Source organism: Corythoichthys intestinalis, chromosome 12 (genome assembly GCF_030265065.1).
Source record: "Corythoichthys intestinalis isolate RoL2023-P3 chromosome 12, ASM3026506v1, whole genome shotgun sequence".
Lineage (NCBI taxonomy): Eukaryota > Metazoa > Chordata > Actinopteri > Syngnathiformes > Syngnathidae > Corythoichthys > Corythoichthys intestinalis.
In genome coordinates, this window is record NC_080406.1 from 33,707,495 (window position 1) to 33,728,999 (window position 21,505).

At 38.4% G+C, this 21,505-nt stretch overlaps 3 protein-coding genes and 1 long non-coding RNA gene across 6 annotated transcripts in view; 1 reads left to right on the forward strand and 3 right to left on the reverse strand.

Annotated features, from left to right (window-relative positions):
* Positions 1-842: 842 nt before the first annotated feature.
* trappc2 (trafficking protein particle complex subunit 2) lies at positions 843-2,374 on the forward strand. Its single transcript, XM_057852933.1, has 5 exons — positions 843-885; positions 1,129-1,244; positions 1,334-1,476; positions 1,569-1,656; positions 2,131-2,374. Exons 2-5 carry the CDS (start codon positions 1,152-1,154, stop codon positions 2,227-2,229), a joined length of 423 nt encoding a protein of 140 aa, XP_057708916.1. The 5' UTR covers positions 843-885; positions 1,129-1,151; the 3' UTR covers positions 2,230-2,374.
* Positions 2,364-7,748, reverse strand: rab9a (RAB9A, member RAS oncogene family). The gene is made up of 2 exons (XM_057852932.1): positions 7,625-7,748; positions 2,364-3,635 (listed from the first exon to the last, which is right to left on the reverse strand). Exon 2 carries the CDS (start codon positions 3,597-3,599, stop codon positions 2,991-2,993), a length of 609 nt encoding a protein of 202 aa, XP_057708915.1. The 5' UTR covers positions 3,600-3,635; positions 7,625-7,748; the 3' UTR covers positions 2,364-2,990.
* Positions 7,749-12,050: 4,302 nt separating this feature from the next.
* LOC130926705 (epidermal growth factor-like protein 6) overlaps positions 12,051-21,505 on the reverse strand; it is a 56,377-nt gene continuing 46,922 nt past the window's right edge. For all 3 annotated transcript variants that reach the window (XM_057851800.1, XM_057851799.1, XM_057851798.1), the window contains 5 exons: positions 14,284-14,520; positions 13,092-13,166; positions 12,784-12,879; positions 12,456-12,718; positions 12,051-12,368 (listed from right to left, as the gene is read on the reverse strand). In XM_057851800.1, the coding sequence (XP_057707783.1) occupies positions 12,261-12,368; positions 12,456-12,718; positions 12,784-12,879; positions 13,092-13,166; positions 14,284-14,520 (779 nt within the window). In that variant the 3' untranslated portion in view covers positions 12,051-12,260. The remainder of the gene's footprint in view (positions 12,369-12,455; positions 12,719-12,783; positions 12,880-13,091; positions 13,167-14,283; positions 14,521-21,505) is intronic.
* Positions 18,895-21,446, reverse strand: LOC130926707 (uncharacterized). The gene is made up of 3 exons (XR_009066270.1): positions 21,163-21,446; positions 19,746-19,797; positions 18,895-19,430 (listed from the first exon to the last, which is right to left on the reverse strand). It is a non-coding gene; the product is annotated as an uncharacterized LOC130926707 (long non-coding RNA).

Consider the following 21,505-nt stretch of genomic DNA (forward strand, 5'->3'; position numbering starts at 1 on the left):
GCCATTTATTAATGAAATGTTACAAAACCTCATGACGTCCCGGTTGTAGGTTATTGAAATTAATTCCAGGTTCGTTTATCTTCTCTGAGCCAAAAATGCACGTGTTGGCGTTTAACAACGTAAAAACAACAAAAATAGCCCTGAGGCGGTATTTAAAATACTAAGAAAACAGATTAGCTTGCTGCATGTGGGTACAATTAGTGCAAAGTGTGTTATTATTTGGGCGTGCAAAAATAATAATAGATTGATAAATTATAATACACCAACTACATGAAATCCGCATTGAAGTGTCGCTACTGTATTATTTAAAATGTGTCAATAAAATCTTTTGTCATTTTAACGAGAAAAAGGCAGGTAATTATCTGCTCATTACATACATGATTATAGCATACTTGATTATACAGTACGTTTGTTTTATATCGAGTTCTACTTGCGTACAACACTTGTTTTTAATGCGCTCTTTTTTTTTTTTTTTTTTTTAAATTTAATTAAACATTTTTTTTATTAACAACAACAACAACACGACAGAATAAACAACAATACAAACACAAAATAGACAGAAAATAATAATGGAAAGCAAAAAACAAAAGAATACAAACACAAATATGGTTTTAATGTGCTCTCTAAATCATGCGTTTATTTTCTGTGGCGTCATCTCAACGCGCCTGCGTTGGACGAAGAATAAAAAGTGCTGTTGTAAGTAAAATACACGTAATAATGCATTCATGTACTAATGTATTAATCGGCATACGTATAATTATATAACACCGCAAAAAATAGGTAAAAAAAAAAAACAAAAACAAAAAACATGAAAATAAATTCCAATATTTTTGTCGTCACATCTTTGCGACAGCCGTTGCCGCCTACCGGAAGTAGCAACAGCAGGTAAACAAACTTCTCGTACATTTAATAATAGGCTAGTTAAAAAAAAATAAAATAATTTTAAAAAAATTTGTGACAATATCTATACATTCATTTACCGGCGAATTTGACATACGTATCTGTTTTAACCTGAAACGTGAAGCGTGTTCAGGAAGTTGTGTCTATCGTTTATGCGCTAGAAATTACGCTAATACTTTAGACTAACTGTCATTTAATTGGATTTTTTACTTTGTTATGCCACTACAGGGACAAACATAGTACAGTAAATCATGTCTGGCAGTTTTTACTTTGTCATGGTTGGTCATCATGACAATCCGGTATTTGAGATGGAGTTTTTACCATCGGGGAAGCCTGAATGCAAAGTAAGGAGTACCTAATAAATTGTTTAACTTTAAGTCAAGGTACATATTTGTAATTTCACAGGTTTGTGTTCTTGTCGTTTTGACCACAGGATGACCATCGTCACTTAAATCAGTTTATTGCTCACGCAGCCTTAGATTTGGTGGATGAAAACATGTGGCTGTCTAACAACATGTACCTAAAGACTGTGGACAAGTTCAACGAGTGGTTTGTTTCTGCTTTTGTCACTGCAGGACATATCCTTTTCAATGTTAATGGGTTTCAAACTACTACTGTACGCTGATTGTTCATCCATGATGTTCTTATTTTCTTTAATGTCTTTCTATACATATAAGATTCATCATGCTACATGACATACGGCAAGAAGATGGAATCAAGAACTTTTTTAATGATGTGTATGATTTATACATTAAGGTCAGTTACCTGCCATTAGGACTGTAAGTTTGACACAAATGACTATTTTGATGGTTGATTATATGATGGTTGATTAATGACCATTTTTGTCATGACTTAAACGATTTAGATGCTCTGGGCTTTATATTTGAGCTGCAAATGTGCTGTGGAGCCAAAAAATATGTGCTGATAAAAGTTAGACAACCAATATAATACTTTGTAAAGCAAATATAGATGTTTACAAATACTGGATCTAGTTTTAATTTATGACGGATAATCATCTGCTTTCATCGAGGGCCACAGAAAGAGAATATTTAAATATTTAAAAAATGAAATACTAAAATTAAGCTAAAAAAGTAGATGTGGACGATTTTAAGGTCAACAATGTTGCTAAATGCTAACTATCAAAATAGTTAATTTCATAGTTGATTAATCGTGGCAACCCTATCTTCCATAACTGCAACTGCTTGTATTTCATTTCCCCTTGTATTTCAGTTCGCAATGAATCCATTCTATGAGACCAACGCGCCAATCCGCTCCACAGCTTTTGAGAGGAAAGTCCAGTTTCTTGGGAAAAAACATCTCCTGAATTAATAAGATCATCAGCAGTGATTTCCTTGCATTCCTTGCAACATATTTATGAAGGCAATTTTGTTGTTCTGATTATTATTTTTTTGTCTGTGGATTCTATAACAATGCTTCGCTGTTTCACGGCAAATAAAGCCATGACAGATTCCCAGATGCTTTATTTTTTTGTTTGGCACATGTATAACAAACGCAAATGAGCATTTGATTTCACCTTGAAAAATACCTTCAACTGTAAAGTGTATCAAAAAAAAAAAAAAAAAAAAAAATCACGCTAAACATCTTAAACAATCTACCCAAAATTCTCTGAATTTCTGGTATTAGGGCTTAAATAAAATACAAGTTTCCAGTTTTAATGTTTATCTCAATTCCGGTGCATCTGTGCCGTTAGCATAGCAATAATTAATCTACAAGGCAAAAACATTTGCAAACTGTCAAAAATCAATGTTGTTAGTAACATCTGGCTAAACGATAGGAATGAATGCAAATTTAAATATTAACAATATCATCACATAATTGCACTCATCTACAGATTGGTATATTTTGGGTACCCAGACAAAGCTACAATGAAATGGCATCCATTCTTAAAATGCGAACTGAGTGAAGGATTCAGTGCTTTTCGTGTTTATTTGCAGTAAGACACACTTAGTGCTTCCCCTAATTAACTGACCCCATCTGTAAGCAAACCCATACAGAACAAATCAAATATGTTAGAAGTTTGAACACATTGTTAATACAGCCTCATCACTTGAACAGCAATATTTATTATATTAAGAGCAGCAGGTGGCAGCAGAGCGAGGCTTTCTGTGAAGCTTGACCGTGTCCGTAGGGATGAGGTGCTCTGCCCGCTCGTCCATTGCCAAAACCCGGCGAACCGCCTCCTCGAAGGCCACCGCCACGTTGGTGGCATCCTTGGCGCTGGTCTCATAATATGGATGGTCGCCGTTCTCCTGGCACCACAGCCGGGCCTCCTCTGTGGTCACCTGTCTCTCGCTCACATCCAGTTTGTTGCCCAGCACCACAAAAGGGAACTTCTCCGGCTCCTTGACGTCTGCGTAGTATATGAACTCCTTCTTCCAGTTGCCCAGATTGAGGAAGCTCTGGTTGTCGTCGACGCTGAATGTGAGCAAACAGCAGTCGGAGCCTCGGTAGAAAGGAGTCCTTAGGCTGCGAAAGCGCTCCTGGCCGGCGGTGTCCCAAATTTGTAAGGTGACTTGGTGGCCATCCACTTCTAGGTCCTTGTTGAGAAACTCCACGCCGATAGTGTGGAAGAGGTGCGCATCGAATTTGTTGGTGACGTAGCGATTCATGATGGAGCTCTTTCCCACGCCGCCGTCACCCAGGAGGATCACTTTCAGCAGGGACGTTTTGGTCGACATGGCTGCTTGAGCTTCTCAATGTGATGAAGGGATGACCTGTTGGAAAGGATGCAACATATGACTGCTTTCTTTAGCAAACAACATTGAAAATGGTTTATGCTATGCACTAAACCAGGAGCGTCAAATAACTGCGACGGGCCACTTCATAGAATTGGTTTATTATGTCTGCCAACTAGGCCAGCCACAACTAATCGACAATTGATTAATGATTAAACGAAAGTACAACTCTTTCGATTAGGGATGTCCCCGATCCGATCATGTGATTGGAAATTGGGCTGTTCGGGCCATCTTTCAGAGGATTGGAATCAGGTGACAAGGCTCGGCTTTTTTATTTTCAGGGCTAAAAAGTAACAAAATGCTCCAGAAATACAATGACATTGCCAAAAGAAACAAAAAGATATACGTCTTATACTCCGCAAGACTCCCGGAAAAAGGGGAAGAGGACGTACTGGAACATGTTTGAAACTTTGGTTCAAAAAAAAAAAAATAGTATCGGATGGGGATTCGATATCGTCAGATTCTCAAAATCAGGTGACTTGGACGCAAAATATGCGCTAGAGACATCTCTAATTTCGATAGTCAATTTTTTAGAGACGTCCTCAAAATATTTTGAATCCTCATGTCAACAAATTAAATTATATATATATATATATATATATATATATATATATATATATATATATATCAATATTATGTTGTTATTCATGAGTAATTAATATTAATAAAATAGGATAAAACTACATTTTTTTTCTTCCAATTTTATTTGTTTATTAAGTATTTAATGAACAAAAACAAAATGGGATAAAACAGTACATTTTTAATTTATTATTATTATTTTAAATACAAAAATGCAGTACTCAAGGGAAAGACATAATAGTTTTAAATTTAAAATAAAAAAAATTGAATTGTTTAAAATTTTCTTTAAAAAAAAAAAAAAAAAAAAGGGGGAAAACTGTAAATATTGTCTGATGTCTGTAGTCCTGAATCTTGGAGGACAACATTTTATTTAAATTTTCCTTCAAGCAAAAAAAGACACGAAGTCCATGCACTTGATTTACTTTCGTAGGGCACACAAAATTATGCGGCAAGCCGGATCTGACACCTGCGCCTAAACAGACTCAGCATCGAGTTTAAGATAAGTTTTGGGTGCAGTATTGACATTTTAGAAACGCCGCCATTTGACGAAAGTGTGAAGCTGGCGCAACAGGAACGGGTTACTTCCCCTCATACACAATTGATGGAACTGTGGCCCCTTTGTCTGCTGTTTCAACACATTATTGATCAATTTGAATACCTTGGAAACAAACCTCTAGAATAGATAGACCTTAAAGGGACAGACAACACCTTGTACAAACAACCATTTGAAATATGGTTCTTCCAAGTATTTATGCAACAAGTGCAGTCATTTTGTGATGTCACTTATACCAAAACACATACAGTACACACTGATAGAATTGAACACAAGTCAAGGGACGATGGGTATTACTGAGGAAGGGCAAGCAAACTGAGACTCACCTTTGATTGGCTAAAATGATAAAATGTCTGCCCGCACTAAGTTCGATTTTTTTTCTCCAGTATTGCAAATCAGAAAATTAAATTCTGTTTATTGAATTCACTAAACAAGAGTCTTTCCGCTGTTGTCCCTTTACTGCAAGCCCATGTACACTGCTTTCCAAAAGTATTGGCACTCCTGCAATTCGGTCAGATAATGCTCAATTTCTCCCAGAAAATGATTGCAATTACAAATGCGTTGGTAGAAATATCTTCATTTATTTTGTGTTTTTTTTTTTTATTGCAAACAAAAGAGAATTGAAATTGTTTTTTAAATCATTATCATTTTACACAAAACTACAAAAATGGTCCGTACAAAAGTACTGGCATCCGTTGAGAAATCATGTGATGCTTCTCTAATTTGTGTAAATAACAGCACCTGTTACTTACCTGTGGCACATAACAGGTGGTGACAATAACTAAATCAAACTTGCAGCCAGTTAAAATGGATTAAAGTTGACTCAACCTCTGTCCTGTGTCCTTGTGTGTACCACATTGAGCATGGAGAAAAGAAGGAAGACCGAAGAACTGCCGTAAGACTTGAGAAGCAAAATTGCGAGGAAGCATGGGAAATCTCAAGGCTACAAGTCTATCTCCAAAGACCTGAATGTTCCTGTGTCCACCGTGTGCAGTGTCATCAATAAGTGTAAAGCTCATGGCACTGTGGCTAACCTCCCTATATGTGGACGAAAAAGACAAAAATGACGAGAGATTTCAACAAAAGATTGTGTCGATGTTGGATAAAGAAACTCGGCTAACATCCAAACAAGTTCAAGCTGACCTGCAGTCTGAGGGTACAACTGTGTCAACCCCTACTATCCGTCAGTGTCTGAATGAAAAGGGACTCTATGGTAGGATACCCAGGAAGACCCCACTTCTGACCCAGAGACATAAAAAAGCCAGGCTGGAGTTTGCCAAAACTTGCCTGAGAAAGCCAAAAACGTTTTGGAAGAATGTTCTCTGGTCAGATGGGACAAAAGTAGAGCTTTTTGGGAAAAGGCATCACCATAGAGTTTACAGGAAAAAAACGAGGCATTCAAAGAAAACAACACAGTCTGCATAGGCAAACATAGTGGAGGTTCCCTGATGTTTTGGGGTTTCTTTGCTACCTCTGGCACTGGACTGCTTGACCGTGTGCATGGCATTACGAAGTCTGAAGACTACCAACAAATTTTGTAGCATAATTTAGGGCCCAGTGTGAGAAAGCTGGGTCTCCCTCAGAGGTCACCAATGAGTCCAGACCTGAATCCCATAGAACACCTGTAGAGAGATCTAAAATTGGCAGTTTGGATGAGGCACCCTTCAAATCTCAGAGACCTGGAGCAGTTAGCGAAAGAAGCGGTTGTTCGCAGTTATTTTGTCTAAATAACTCACCTCAGTACCAAGCTGTGGAATTCACTTCCACCCGACCTCAGGGACACAGATTCCCTCCCCCTTTTTTCAATCAAAACTCACCTGTTTAGACTAGCCTATCCAGAATAATCACTAAGTTCTGGTGTTTTTAACTGCCCTTATATCTCTTAGTATTTTAAATTTCCTTAAACGTTCTATGCTTTCATTTTCTTACTTTTAATATGTTTAAATGTTTTAAAAGATTGTACGGTGACCTTGAGTGCCAGAAAGGTGCATTCAAATAAAATGTATTACAGCATTATTACTATTATTTTTATAAAGGTTGTGCTACCAAGTATTAGGCTGAGAGTGCCAATACTTTTTTCCGGCCCATTTTTGGAGTTTTGTGTAAAATGATAATGATTCCCCCCCCATTCTCTTTTGTGGTTTTTCATTGCAAGCAAAATAAATGAAGATATTACTACAACAACATTTGTAATTGCAATCGTTTTCTGGCAGAATTGCAGTGTTGCCAATACCTTTGGCGTGCAGTATACTCGTAAAATATCCTTAGTATGTGTTGTGGTAGTTAGTAAAGGAAGAAAATTTATATTAAAACACACATTTAGGCAATAAATGTCAATTTTGGCATGAAATCACCCGGTCAAAATGGATGTCCATCGCCACCAATGGCAGCCGTGTATTATATACACATGGCTTTGAAAGGTTATATGTTTGCTGTTAGATTGTGGCCAACGGCTATTTAGACGTTGTGTCACTTGCTCGAGAAGCTTGTTTGTTCGAGGGCTTAATAGCTATCGGCAAGAATTCCTTTCAAACTTGTTTAATATTTGCAAATCCTCATATGTGTTGTCAGCAGTTGTCTTTGCTATTCTATGCAAATTAGTATAGAAGGCTGTCCATCCATTTTAATTTACATTATGAATCCACATAATTAATACAGAGAATGATATAAAAACAGATACTATTTTAGGACTTGAGCTGACATGGTGTTTAACGAACTACAGTGCTCTATAACAGACATTTATTGACACATGAATATTTGTTGTCAGAATATCAGAAGCAAATGAAATTCCTACCAAAACACAATCACGGGATGTGATGGCTGGTTGGAGACTCACCACTGATTGATTTAGGCTTCCTCCACTGGTCCAGATCATGTGGTGCAGACCCTTGCCTCTCAGTCACATGCTCGTTTGTTCAGTGTTTGTATGGACGGCCATGTAAGCTCCACTTGCAATGCCTGCAACACAGCGTTTTGCTTGTGAATGCTTGGCAAGAGACAGCTATTTCATCTGGGAAGCTCCCAATGGACGTGTAAAATGCTACCAATGTGTATTTGTAAAAATCCCCAACATAGCTTTGATGTGAAATGCATGAATCGTAATCCAGATGGCGATAACATACAACTATAGTGGATAATATTAAACTTGCTGGCTCGATATGGCAAATCATGAAAATAAAAATATATAAACAGCACAGCTGGAGGTAAAAAGCGCATCTTCATTAGCTGTGTGACGTTAGCAAAGTTGACTTCACAACGAGAAACGTTATATTGCACTTCGATCTATGAAGCGAGCTCGCCGGTTTTAACGCGAGAAGAATGACCGACGTGTTGTGAATGTGTTGGACATCTTGCCTTTTTACGTGGCCCGAGATGACCACTGCCAAGTCGTTTCCTGGAGACTTCGAAGGTTCGATGCTAGCGTGGCTAACCTGTATGGATGCTAACGGTAGTGGGCTTGGAAGCGACGGATAGCCATGGTCACATGACAAAAGTGGTCCAATCAGCGAGGCGAGTAGGATGACCGCCAGATGGCGACATTAACTACAACTAAACTGACTGATAGGCTTGTAACACTACCGGAATTTTGAACTTCAACGTCAGATATTGTCAAAAATGTCATTTCAACGGTACGTTCGGTAACAAGTTAAGAAACTAATTAGAATTTTGCGAGAAGTTGTAAGTCAAAACTAACAACTATCCTACCTATGCGTTCGTAATAAATCTTAATTAATTAAGCACATTAGCATTTACAACTTTTAGCCAAAATAACTGCGAACAACTGCTTCCGGAGTTAAAAAAAAAAAAAAAAATGTATATGTGTGTGTATATATATGTATATATATATATATGTGTGTGTATATATATGTATATATATATATATATATATATATATATATATATATATATATGAATCGTAATATATATATATATATATGTATATGTATATGTGTATATATATGTATATATGTATATATATGTATATATGTATATGTATATATATATATATATATATATATATATATATATATATATATATATGAATCGTAATATATATATATATATATGTATATGTATATATATATGTATATATGTATATATATGTATATATGTATATATATATATATATATATATACAGTGCCTTGCAAAAGTATTCGGCCCCCTTGAACCTTGCAACCTTTCGCCACATTTCAGGCTTCAAACATAAAGATATAAAATTTAATTTTTTTTGTCAAGAATCAACAACAAGTGGGACACAATCGTGAAGTGGAAGAAAATTTATTGGATAATTTAAACTTTTTTAACAAATAAAAAACTGAAAAGTGGGGCGTGCAATATTATTCGGCCCCCTTGCGTTAATACTTTGTAGCGCCACCTTTTGCTCCAATTACAGCTGCAAGTCGCTTGGGGTATGTTTCTATCAGTTTTGCACATCGAGAGACTGACATTCTTGCCCATTCTTCCTTGCAAAACAGCTCGAGCTCAGTGAGGTTGGATGGAGAGTGTTTGTGAACAGCAGTCTTCAGCTCTTTCCACAGATTCTCCATTGGATTCAGGTCTGGACTTTGACTTGGCCATTCTAACACCTGGATACTTTTATTTTTGAACCATTCCATTGTAGATTTGGCTTTATGTTTTGGATCATTGTCCTGTTGGAAGATAAATCTCCGTCCCAGTCTCAGGTCTTGTGCAGATACCAACAGGTTTTCTTCCAGAATGTTCCTGTATTTGGCTGCATCCATCTTCCCGTCAATTTTAACAATCTTCCCTGTCCCTGCTGAAGAAAAGCAGGCCCAAACCATGATGCTGCCACCACCATATTTGACAGTGGGGATGGTGTGTTCAGGGTGATGAGCTGTGTTGCTTTTACGCCAAACATATCGTTTTGCATTGTGGCCAAAAAGTTCCATTTCGGTTTCATCTGGCCAGAGCACCATCTTCCACATGTTTGGTGTGTCTCCCAGGTGGCTTGTAGCAAACTTTAAACGAGACTTTTTATGGATATCTTTGAGAAATGGCTTTCTTCTTGCCACTCTTCCATAAAGGCCAGATTTGTGCAGTGTACGACTGATTGTTGTCCTATGGACAGACTCTCCCACCTCAGCTGTAGATCTCTGCAGTTCATCCAGAGTGATCATGGGCCTCTTGGCTGCATCTCTGATCAGTTTTCTTCTTGTTTGAGAAGAAAGTTTGGAAGGACGGCCGGGTCTCGGTAGATTTGCAGTGGTCTGATGCTCCTTCCATTTCAATATGATGGCTTGCACAGTGCTCCTTGCGATGTTTAAAGCTTGGGAAATGTTTTTGTATCCAAATCCGGCTTTAAACTTCTCCACAACAGTATCTCGGACCTGCCTGGTGTGTTCCTTGGTTTTCATAATGCTCTCTGCACTTTAAACAGAACCCTGAGACTATCACAGAGCAGGTACATTTATACGGAGACTTGATTACACACATTTGGATTCTATTTATCATCATCAGTCATTTAGGACAACACTGGCTCATTCAGAGATCCTCACTGAACTTCTGGAGTGAGTTTGCTGCACTGAAAGTAAAGGGGCCGAATAATATTGCACGCCCCACTTTTCAGTTTTTTATTTGTTAAAAAGTTTAAATCATCCAATAAATGTTGTTCCACTTCACGATTGTGTCCCACTTGTTGTTGATTCTTGACAAAAAAATTCAATTTCATATCTTTATGTTTGAAGCCTGAAATGTGGCGAAAGGTTGCAAGATTCAAGGGGGCCGAATACTTTTGCAAGGCACTGTATATATATACAATGCTCTGCTGGACTTTTAGACCATTCTTCTTTGGCCAACTGCTCCAGGTCTGTGAGATTTGAAGGGTGCCTTCTCCAAACTGCCATTTTCACATCTCTCCACAGGTGTTCTATAGGATTCAGGTCTGGACTCACTGCTGGCCACTTTAGAAGTCTACAGTGCTTTCTCTCAAACCATTTTCTTGTGCTTTTTGAAGTGAGTTTTGGGTCATTGTCCTGCTGGAAGACCCATGACCTCTGAGGGAGACCCAGCTTTCCCACACCAGGCCCTACATTATGCTGCAAAATTTGTTGGTAGTCTTTAGACTTTATAATGCCATGCACACGGTCAAGCAGTCCAGTGCCAGAGGTAGCAAAGCAACCCCAAAACATCAGGGAACCTCCGCCATGTTTGACTGTGGGGACCGTGTTCTTTTCTTTGAAGGCCTCGTAAACTCTATGTTGATGCATTTTCCCATAAAGCTCGACTTTTGTCTCATCTGACCAGAGAACATTCTTCCAAAACATTTTTGGCTTTCTCAGGTAAGTTTTGGCAAACTCAAGCCTGGCTTTTTTATGACTCTGGGTTAGAAGTGGGGTCTTCCTGGTTTTCCTACCATAGAGTCCCTTTTAATTCAGACGCGGATGGATAGTACGGGTTGACACTGTTGTACCCTAAGACTGCAGGACAGCTTGAACTTCTTTGGATGTTAGTCGAGGTTTTTTGTCCACCATCCGCATAATCTTTCGCTGAAATCTCGTGTCGATTTTTCTTTTCCGTCCACATCTAGGGAGGTTAGCCATAGTGCCATGGGCTTTACACTTATTGATGACACTGCGCATGGTAGACACAGGAACATTCAGGTCCTTGGAGATAGACTTGTAGACTTGAAATTGCCCATGCTTCCTCACAATTTTGCTTCTCAAGTCCTCAGACAGTTTTCTGGTCTTCTGTCTTTTCTCCATACTCAATATGGTACACACAAGAACACAGGACAGAGGTTGAGTCAACATTAATCCATTACACCTGGCTGTAGGTGTGATTTAGTTATTGCCACCGCCTGTTATGTGCCACAGGTAAGTAACAGGTGCTGTTAATTACACAAATTAGAGAAGCATCACATGATTTTCCAAAGGGTGCCAATACTTTTGTCCGGCCCATTTTGTGTAAAATGATAATGATTTATTTTTTTTCCCATTCTCTTTTGTGTTTTTTCATTGCAAGCAAAGTAAATGACCATTATCTGTCAGAATTGCAGGGGTGCCAATAATTTTGGCCAGCAGTGTCGTATTATATGTACCTTTTGCCTACTGGAATATTTATTTGGTACAACCACATTTGTTCAGGTGCTCCAGTCTCCATCTGTGGAAACACGAATAAAATGTACAGGAGGCCGTGATAGAAAATAAGAGATTTAATGTTAGTTTTGAGCAATGTAAAGCAAAAATATACAGCAGAAACAATGCACAGAAAGTTGTGTTAAATTCATTCAAACTAGCCTGTCTTAAAAACAAATTTGATATCACACCGAGTTTCAAATTACACAACAACAGTCTTCATTCCAATCAAACTTTTATACATAATGAGAGAGCTGTTGGCCTTTCAGTATTCAAGAAATATTCAAGTTTTATATGAATCAGGCAGGAACATTTTAGATAAAAATGTGATCACTGACTTTGAAAAGGTTTTGATATTTCTTTCAAACAATTGATTTTTAAAAGATCGGTGAGTCATCTTCTTGACAAGGTCCTGAGGTCAGCACAACGTTGTCCAACCCGATCTCCCCTCCAAGGCCTCTACCGCGTTGAGCTTCAAAGATGATCTGTAAAACATTCAAATGCATCATTGGTATGATTAGTGTATGGATTTGAGTACTTAAAATCATTTGAAACATCACCAAATAACTCACTGATTGTGGTGCTTCCTCTTTCCAGGCCACAGTGAGGAGCTCCGTCTGCCATTCCTGATTACTGCTGTGGCTCTGCTCCCAAACAGGGTAAGAGTTGTTATCCAGCAGCACCCTCAGTGCGCCCACATTATGGCCAAGCACACGGTAGTTAAATGTCAGGCAGAAGCTGCCCTGTTGGGTTCGGTCACTGAGCAGCAACTTGAGTTTGGCCACATCTTCTGGCTCCCCAATCAGGCCACTCATGGACATATAGTATTCACCACCTGAATACAGACCAAAGGATTTTTATTTCCCATTTACAAAAATATGGTATTCGCCATGTTGTTACCTCTGCCATGGTAAGATACACTCCAGTCCATATCATCAGCCTTGTCTTGGACCCACTCACATGCACCCTGATCAAAGTTGCAATCCATGATAAACTCTTCGGTAAAGAAAAAAAAGTTGCATTATACGATTTGTTGAATAAAAATTCATTGCAGTGATTTCAATCAGCAGAATCTCTAAGGTTGGTTTGTCAAAAAAATGCAGATTTGGACCTACATTTGATATTTCCTCATGGAAAATGCCATTCCTAATCAAAACCACACAATAATATTAAACTAACAGTGATGCAGAAAAGTAAACTTTTCATACCTTCCTGAAGTGTTGCAGTTTCAAACTGTTTGACTTCTCTTACCGGACCAAAAACAGATTCAAAGTCCTCTGATACTACATTGAGAGAGAAGCAAGAAATATTAGTGTACTTAAATTTTGGTCCCATTGTTGAATTGTACATGTAATGTAAAGTCATGCAAAGGCTCTCAACCAGCAGGTTTTGACCTGCCCCTTTGTCACGCATGTCTTGGATCGGGAGAAACTACGACTCTAGGATCCTACCCCCAAGCGTTTAAAGGCTCTTGTAGTAGCAAACTACCCCTGAGGAAGACGGCTTTCGACTTTTAGACAAGTGACAGCTGGACCTATTGAACCTGAACACCTTAAGTGGTCTAGTGCAGTGAAAGATCTCCAGGGCTGATGACAGACCTTCCTTGGAGTCAGTCTGTTTGCACAACATCTGTTTTGGGGAAAGCGTAATAAAAGACCTTCTCCCAGGGTATGGGAAGCTTATCCAGGATGAGCTGTATCCCTTAGCTCACACATGTCAAAAGTTAGAATTCCTCTCTCGTAGGTGATGGATGTCTCAAGGCAAACGTCTTTCACAGACGTTGGTGTTTCCCTAAAGATTAGGAGTGAAATGTGACCTCAAGTAAGATACTTATCACTTGTGGACCACACTGTCCTGCATTTTCTTAGTGGCATTCCCAATTTCTTGACAACTTGTAATCGTAACACGAGAATTAAAGGAAAACAAAAAACAATCTGGTTGCCGTTGATTCAATGCCCAGAGAAAAAAGTGACCTGGATCAAAGGCACTATTCACAGGCAATAATTAAGGTGGTACTGAAAGAACAAGTTTGTTTCGTTTAGTCAAAGATCAAGGAGACTTGGGCCTCGGTATCAGTAAAATGGATGTACATACAGTATATGACAACCAAAATCTGGAAATGTACTCAGTTTTCTTGTGGAGATGGCTAAAACACTTCAGTTATCTTGGCTCTGGTTGTATGGTGGTCCTTTCTCAACCTAAAAGGTTGGGGGTTGAAACCTGAAGCTGTATGACCATTTCAAAATTTCCTTGAGCAATATTCTGAACCACCAATGACTTCTGATGTTGTGTCAAATTTGTTGAATGAAGAGACAGTGTTGAAGTGCTTGGAGTACCATAAAGATAGCACACTAGAAGTGAAAGTCCATTTCCCATTTGCTCTAAACATAAAACACTTACTGAAAACATCTCCTCTTGGATTGAGCTGGTTGTCTTCCTCTTCTTCCTCCTCTGGAAGCTCGTCTACTGGGGTCACCATAGTTGGCTGGCCAATGTAGACCTTTCTGTTGTAGTCAAAAGGCTGCTGGTGGATCCTTGGAGATGGGGTCTCAACTGGCTCTGGGATAATATTTTTGACGTCCTCAATTTCAAATTTACCACCCAGAATTTTGGGCCTTACTTGGGAGTCTGGGATGGCTACGGGCAGGAAGAGGAAACACATTAGACTCTATTCAGAGCCAAAAACACAAGACTGCATAGATTATCAAACTTTAACATGCTGTTAAAATATGGCAATGTTTATTTGATTTAGGTTTGTTGATAGAACCGGAATGTAAAAGCATTAATTCACACAAAATATGTACAGTATACTGTTGGTATATCGAGTGTGGCAAATAAGTATTTAGTCAACCACCAATTGTGCAAGTTCTCCTACTTGAAAAGATTTGAGAGGTTGTAATTGTCAACACGGGTAAACCTCAACCATGAGAGACAGAAAGTGGAAAAAAAACAGAAAATCACTTTGTTTGATTTAAAAAAAAATATTTTCAAATTAGAGTAGAAAATAAGTATTTGATCACCTACAAACAAGCAAGATTTCTGGCTGTGAAAGAGCTCTAACTTCTTCTAATGAGGTCTAACGAGGTCTAATGAGGCTCCACTTGTTACCTGTATTAATGGCAGCTGTTTTAACTCATTATCGGTATAAAACACACCTGTCCACAACTTCAGTCAGTCACACTCCAAACTCCACTATGGCCAAGACCAAAGCGCTGTCGAAGGACACCAGAGACAAAATTGTAGACCTGCACCAGGCTGGGAAGACTGAATCTACAACAGGTAAAACACTTGGTGTAAAGAAATCAACTGTGGGAGCAATTATTAGTAAATGGAAAACATCCAAGACCACTGATAATCTCCCTCGATCTGGGGCTCCATGCAAGATCTCACACAAAAAATGATAACAAGAATGGTGAGCAAAAATCCCAGAACCACATGGGGGACCTAGTGAATGACCTACAGAGAGCTGGGACCACAGTAACAAAGGCTACTATCAGTAACACAATACGCCACCAGGGACTCAAACCCTGCACTGCCAGACGTGTCCCCCTGCTGAAAAAAGTACACGTCCAGGCCCGTCTGCGGTTCTCTAGAGAGCATTTGGATGATCCAGAAGAGGACTGGGAGAATGTGTTATCGTCAGATTAAACCAAAATAGAACTTTTTGGTAGAAACACAGGTTCTCGTGTTTGGAGGAGAAAGAACACTGAATTGCAGCCGAAGAACACCATACCCACTGTGAAGCATGGGGGTGGAAACATCATGCTTTGGGGCTGTTTTTCTGCAAAGGGACCAGGACGACTGATCTGTGTAAAGGAAAGAATGAATGGGGCCATGTATCGAGAGATTTTGAGTGAAAATCTCCTTCCATCAGCAAGGGCATTGAAGATGAGACGTGGCTGGGTCTTTCAGCATTACACACAGCCAGGGCAACAAAGGAGTGGCTTCGTAAGAAGCATTTCAAGGTCCTGGAGTGGCCTAGCCAGTCTCCAGATTTCAACCCCATAGAAAATCTTTGGAAGGAGTTGAAAGTCCGTCTTGCCCAATGACAGCCCCAAAACATCACTGCTCTAGAGGAGATCTGCATGGAGGAATGGGCCAAAATACCAGCAACAGTTTGTGATAAGCTTGTGAAGAGTTACAGAAAACGTTTGGCGTCCGTTATTGCCAACAAAGGGTACACTGTAAAATATTATAAGTTGACTTTACTAAAAAAAAATATGCAAACTTGCTGCCTTAAAAAATTTAATTTATGTTGACTTAGATGAATTAGATTTGATTAAGTTAATTATTTTGAGTTGGCAGTACTCAAATTAACTTAAAAATTTTGGATTATAGTCACTTGTTTATTGTGAGTTGGCAGTACTCAAATTAACTTAAAAAAATTGGATTATAGTCACTTGTTTATTTTGAGTTGGCAGTACTCAAACTAACTTAAATAACTGGATTACAGTAACTTGCTTATTTTGAGTGTACAATACTCAAATTAACTCAAATAATTGGTTTGTAGTAACTTTTTTTTTTTTGAGTGCAGTATTCAAGTGATAATTGTGTATTAATTATCTTTAGTTTTCCATTTCATCCATCATATTCAGGTCAACTTAATTTTCTTGACCTAAAAGAATTCCACAATAGAAATTACAACTGCACATACTAATTTTATTAAAAACACATTATCTAATAGTAATGACCCCCAAAACACAATAAATGGAGAACACTCATTGGATTAACTCAGTGGAATTAAAGTTTACTTTAAAATGCTCAAAAGTGCATTTAATGGGAGACACTGGCTCCTGGCAGGCTGAACAGTGTTTGGTTAATTCTCAGTATCAATGAACAATCAGTGGATTAATTATAAACCCACTTTTGCCAACATTTTGCACTTCATACAAAGTACAGTATAAGTACCTAAGATAACCTTTTGCGACAGAAATTACTGAATAATACCTGAACTGCATCAATGTTCACTCCTATCCTGTGATTTCCAAAGACTAACAGGAGAGATCCTATTTTCATAATTTCAGGACATTATCTTAGCATTGAAGACATGGCAACAAACTAGTTGCCCATTATTTTTATTTATTTATTTAATAGGGACAGTGCACATTGATGAACATCTAAAAAGATGTAAATATGCCAGATTGTAGCAAGTATATGCTAATTTACATCTGTAGTCCCTAAACAGGTGACACAAAGATACAAAAAGGAAAGAAATAACAAAAGATTACAATAAAACAACAATACAATACGTTACTAAGAACTTAAAAGTCAGTGATTGCAAGACTGATTTGCTTTCAACCACTGCTTGAGCTGAGTTTGAAAGTTCGTATTGTGGGACATTGCCTGATGGCCCATTACAACATGAGCTTGAGCTCTGGTAAAGCTAACAGTTCTGATTTCTTCAACAATATTAGTGATCACAACGAACTACAATCAACATTGCCCCATGGTTTAAACTGTGCAGCAGTGATAAAATAAATATAAAAATACAGAACTCTTTTTAAAACACACAACTCAGTTCAAATTCAAATTTCACTTTAACACCTGAAACAGTGAACAAGATACCTTGTTTTTTTCACATCACCAGAAGAGTACATGCAAAACGTGTACTGGAGTTATACACCTCAGAAACCTAAAATCTTACCAAGAATATGTGTCTTATTTTTATTCAAATTCTAATTTCATATTAAGCTCTATCGTCTAAAAAAAAAGTCTAATTTCTAGTCAAAAGTATGTCATTAGTAGATATATATTTTTTTTCAATCGAAGAAAAAGTAACTTTAAAAAAATCAATTGTAGAAAAAAAGGTTTGAATGTGAAAAAATATTTGAGACTCAGAAATTCACATTTCAACACTTTATTTTTCATTGAAACTGTTTTCTTTGATCGAAGCAATCCTTTTTGTGTTTGAGCCATATTATGGGTAGAGGACATTTGTGTCCAAATCATTCAATCCCAATAAAAGTTGCTTCAATCAAAAAAACTATTTTTAATCAAAGAGAAAAAAATCTTTTGCAAAAATTTTTTTAATTTAAATATATATTTTTTTATTGACGTGTCACTTTTTTTGAAAAGCAAAACGTTTTAAACGCCTTTTTTTTTTTTTTTTTCTGAAGTGGAAAAAGTTTTGAAGGCACTTTTTTTCGGTTGAATCATTTTGACACGAAGATACAACTTCAACGCTACTTCCGACATGTTTGAGTGGCAGGTGATTACGCCAATGGCATAAAAGCAGGCAGCAAGAATAATGGCCACCAGGGCTCCATCCAGCCATCGGACTCTGCTCGAGTCCAAGCCAAAAATAGGGCACCGGTAGGGGGGTGTGACATCGGCATCTCACCGGAGTGTCCGCGATGGTACGGTGCCCTGTCTCGGCACACTGGCGGACCCCGATATCACCCCCCCTCCCCGGCGCGGAGGCCGGCTGTTGAGTGGACGGCCCACGAGTGACACAACACTCATTCAAAGCTGAAGCGACGGGGCTCCCGAAGGGGGCTCCCGGCGCGGATGCCGGCGACTCGCCGGTAGTCCACTCGCTTACTGGGCAGGCTAGTGTCGGGCCACTCGTCAGCCACTCACGTACCGGCGCGTCGCGACACTGCGGTAGGACCACGATTGCCAACTATCACGTCAGGGCAGCGGGTGAAGTTCCCTTTGTTGAATGACATTAAGCAGCAGCGCACCATACCATCGCAGGCACTCCGGTGAGATGCTGATTTCTCACCCACGTACCGGTGCCCTATTTTCGGCTTGGACTCAAGCAGAGTCCGATGGCTCGATGGAGCTCTGGTGGCCATTATTCTTGCTGCATGCTTTTATGCCATTGGCGTAGTCACCTGCCACTCAAACATGTCGGAAGTAGCGTTGAAATCGTATCTTTGTGTCAAAATGATTCAATCGAAAAAAAGTGCCTTCAAAAACTTTTTCCACTTTAAAAAAAAAAAAGTTTAAAACTTCATGCTTTGCAAAAAAAGTGACACGTCAATAAAAAAATATATATATTTCAAAAAAGATATATTTTCAAAAAAACATTTTAGCAAGAGGTTCTTTTTCTTTCATTAAAAATATTTTTTTTGATTGAAGCAACTTTTATTGGGATTGAATGATTTAGACACAAATGTCCTACCCATACTATGGTTCAAACTCATTTCACATTTCTGCTTTTGTGTGCAGTGAAGGTAGAATAAACAGTGCTCTGAAAGTTACAGTCTTGATATATGCAAGTAACCATTTGCCTCAGCTTAAGATGTCTTCGCAAATGGGTAAAGAAGTCTGCTTCTTAACAAGGCTCCACAAAGTTGCACAACTGACAGTCAAATGCAGTTTCTCCACTTTTGTCTGCATCTTTTTGAGAGTGGGTGTACTTTGAGTGCATTAAAAGATTTAAATGTGCAGAGGCAGTCCTTATGAAGACATGGGGAGTAGGGATGTCCGAGTGTGGTATCCATGTTTTAAGCGGTAATGCTTAAGCAAGTAGCCTCTCTTTCCAGCAGAAAATGTGCAGTACTTACAAGTCCACTGCATTAGAGAATACTGCTCTGGTTGACCTGAAAAGACATAATAATTTCAGCATTGAGAACTTGTTAGAAAAAAAAGTTACATTTTTTCTTAACAGTTACAAATTAAAATGTCCAATTATTTTTAATCACAAATTAAAATCTGCAATGAATTAGTTTAATATTCACAAACTGTGTAATAATGAGTTATTTTTAAATTAATGTAATTGATTATTTTTTTAACATTCAAATTGAGATGTACAATTAATTTCTTAATCCATCTGTAAAAACATTAATGCATGTTTGTTATCCCAACCCAACAAATACAAATATTAAATAATTCATTGATCAGTGTATGAGACATACCTGTAATTGCAGAGACTGAGGTATGTGTGGACTTCTGACCATTTGCTTCAGCCTGATTGGGGGACGGTGAAAAAGAAAACAAAATTAAGGCAACAATTTCAAAATATAGGCACATAAATGACCAACCTTCAACACACCAGGTTGTTATAGCATCGACTGTGATCTCTGCACTCTGAAATGTGATCTAGTCCTCCGTTTTTGCGATTAATGCATTTTAAAACAATTTCAAATTATCAGTGCAGTTTGATCAAACATGGAGGGGGAGCACTGCACATGAAGAAAAGCAAATGGAAGTGCAGATGACAAACACTCTAAAGCAGGGGTCCCCAAACTTTTTCCTGTGAGGGCCACATGACTTTCCCTTCTCTGATGAGGGGCCGGGTCAGTTTGTAACAGAAACAGTGTGACGATTGCAGCAGTGCCTAAATGTAAAAATGTATTGTTTTTCAGAAAGCCACAATTAAATGACCCTTTCTGGATTCTTCACGCAAAAAAATAAAATAAAAATAATAACATAATATAATATGATATAATATCATATAATAATGAATAATAATAACACTATTAATTAAAGAGATAATAACCAAATAACCCTGTTTGGGTTCTTCACAGAAAAAAAGCCAGGAAATAGATAACACTATTTGGGGGGGGGGGGGGGGGGGGGGGGGGGGTTCAGGAGGCCGGACCAAATGTGGAGGCGGGCCGGAAACGGCCCGCGGGCCGTAGTTTGGGGACCACTGCTCTAACGCAAGAACCGATTACGTTGGCGTACATAAAGTCTGAGTGTGCATTTAGCTCTTACCTGAGCCGAAATAGACAGGCTGAAGCTGACTTAATTCTAGCACTAACTCTGTAAATAAATCACTTTATCGACATTTCTAACATTTTTACGTGAGAAAGTAGCCGTTTAGATCCACAACGTGGAAATTCGGCGCTACTCAAGCTGGCCGTAGTGACTAAGGCACTTCCTGTTATTTTCACAAAATAAAACACCCACTAACGATAGAATTACTGTTTTTATTTTGAAAACAGGAAGCGAACCTCCTCTCGGTCTAGCTAACTTAACTGCTCGGTAACACAGGAAGCGAACCTCCCCTCGGTCCAGCTAACTTAAAACCGCTCGGTAACTGTTTTAAATCGGTTTTAAAAACCTCTCCCATCGCCTAAAAAACGTTACGAGCCCCGTCTGTCAACTTAATCACCAAGAATTCAAAACGCCGGCATAAATGGTAGTCTACCATAAACTGTAGTCTACATTTGTTTCTGAAAATTATGAGGTTACTGTCACGGTCATATAGCATGCTTGCTAGCGGTGATATTTGATGTAATTGACACTTTTCCTCCCTGGCAGCACACAGGCTACTACACTACAACAAGACAAATAGACGGTTTACAAAAGAGTAAAATATTTACTTACCAAATCAGTGTGCTGAGGACAAATGAACCCACAATGGCGAAAATAAATGAGAAAGGTGTTGGAAAGAGCGCGAAAGTAGGCAGGGCAGATCTGCGCATGTCTGATAGAACGCGCAAAGGACACTGGGTACAATAAATTATTTTTTCTAATTTGACTTAACTGGGATATATCAAGTTAAGCAAGTTCTCCAACCCCAAATTACTACTTACTTATTTAAAAGTAGTGTTCACAACAGGTTGATGAAAACTGAGTTTAGTTCACTTATCAAATTTAATTAATTTGAATGTTAGCATTTACAGTGTACATAACAAAGTATTGAGATGAACTTTTGGTATTGACCAAA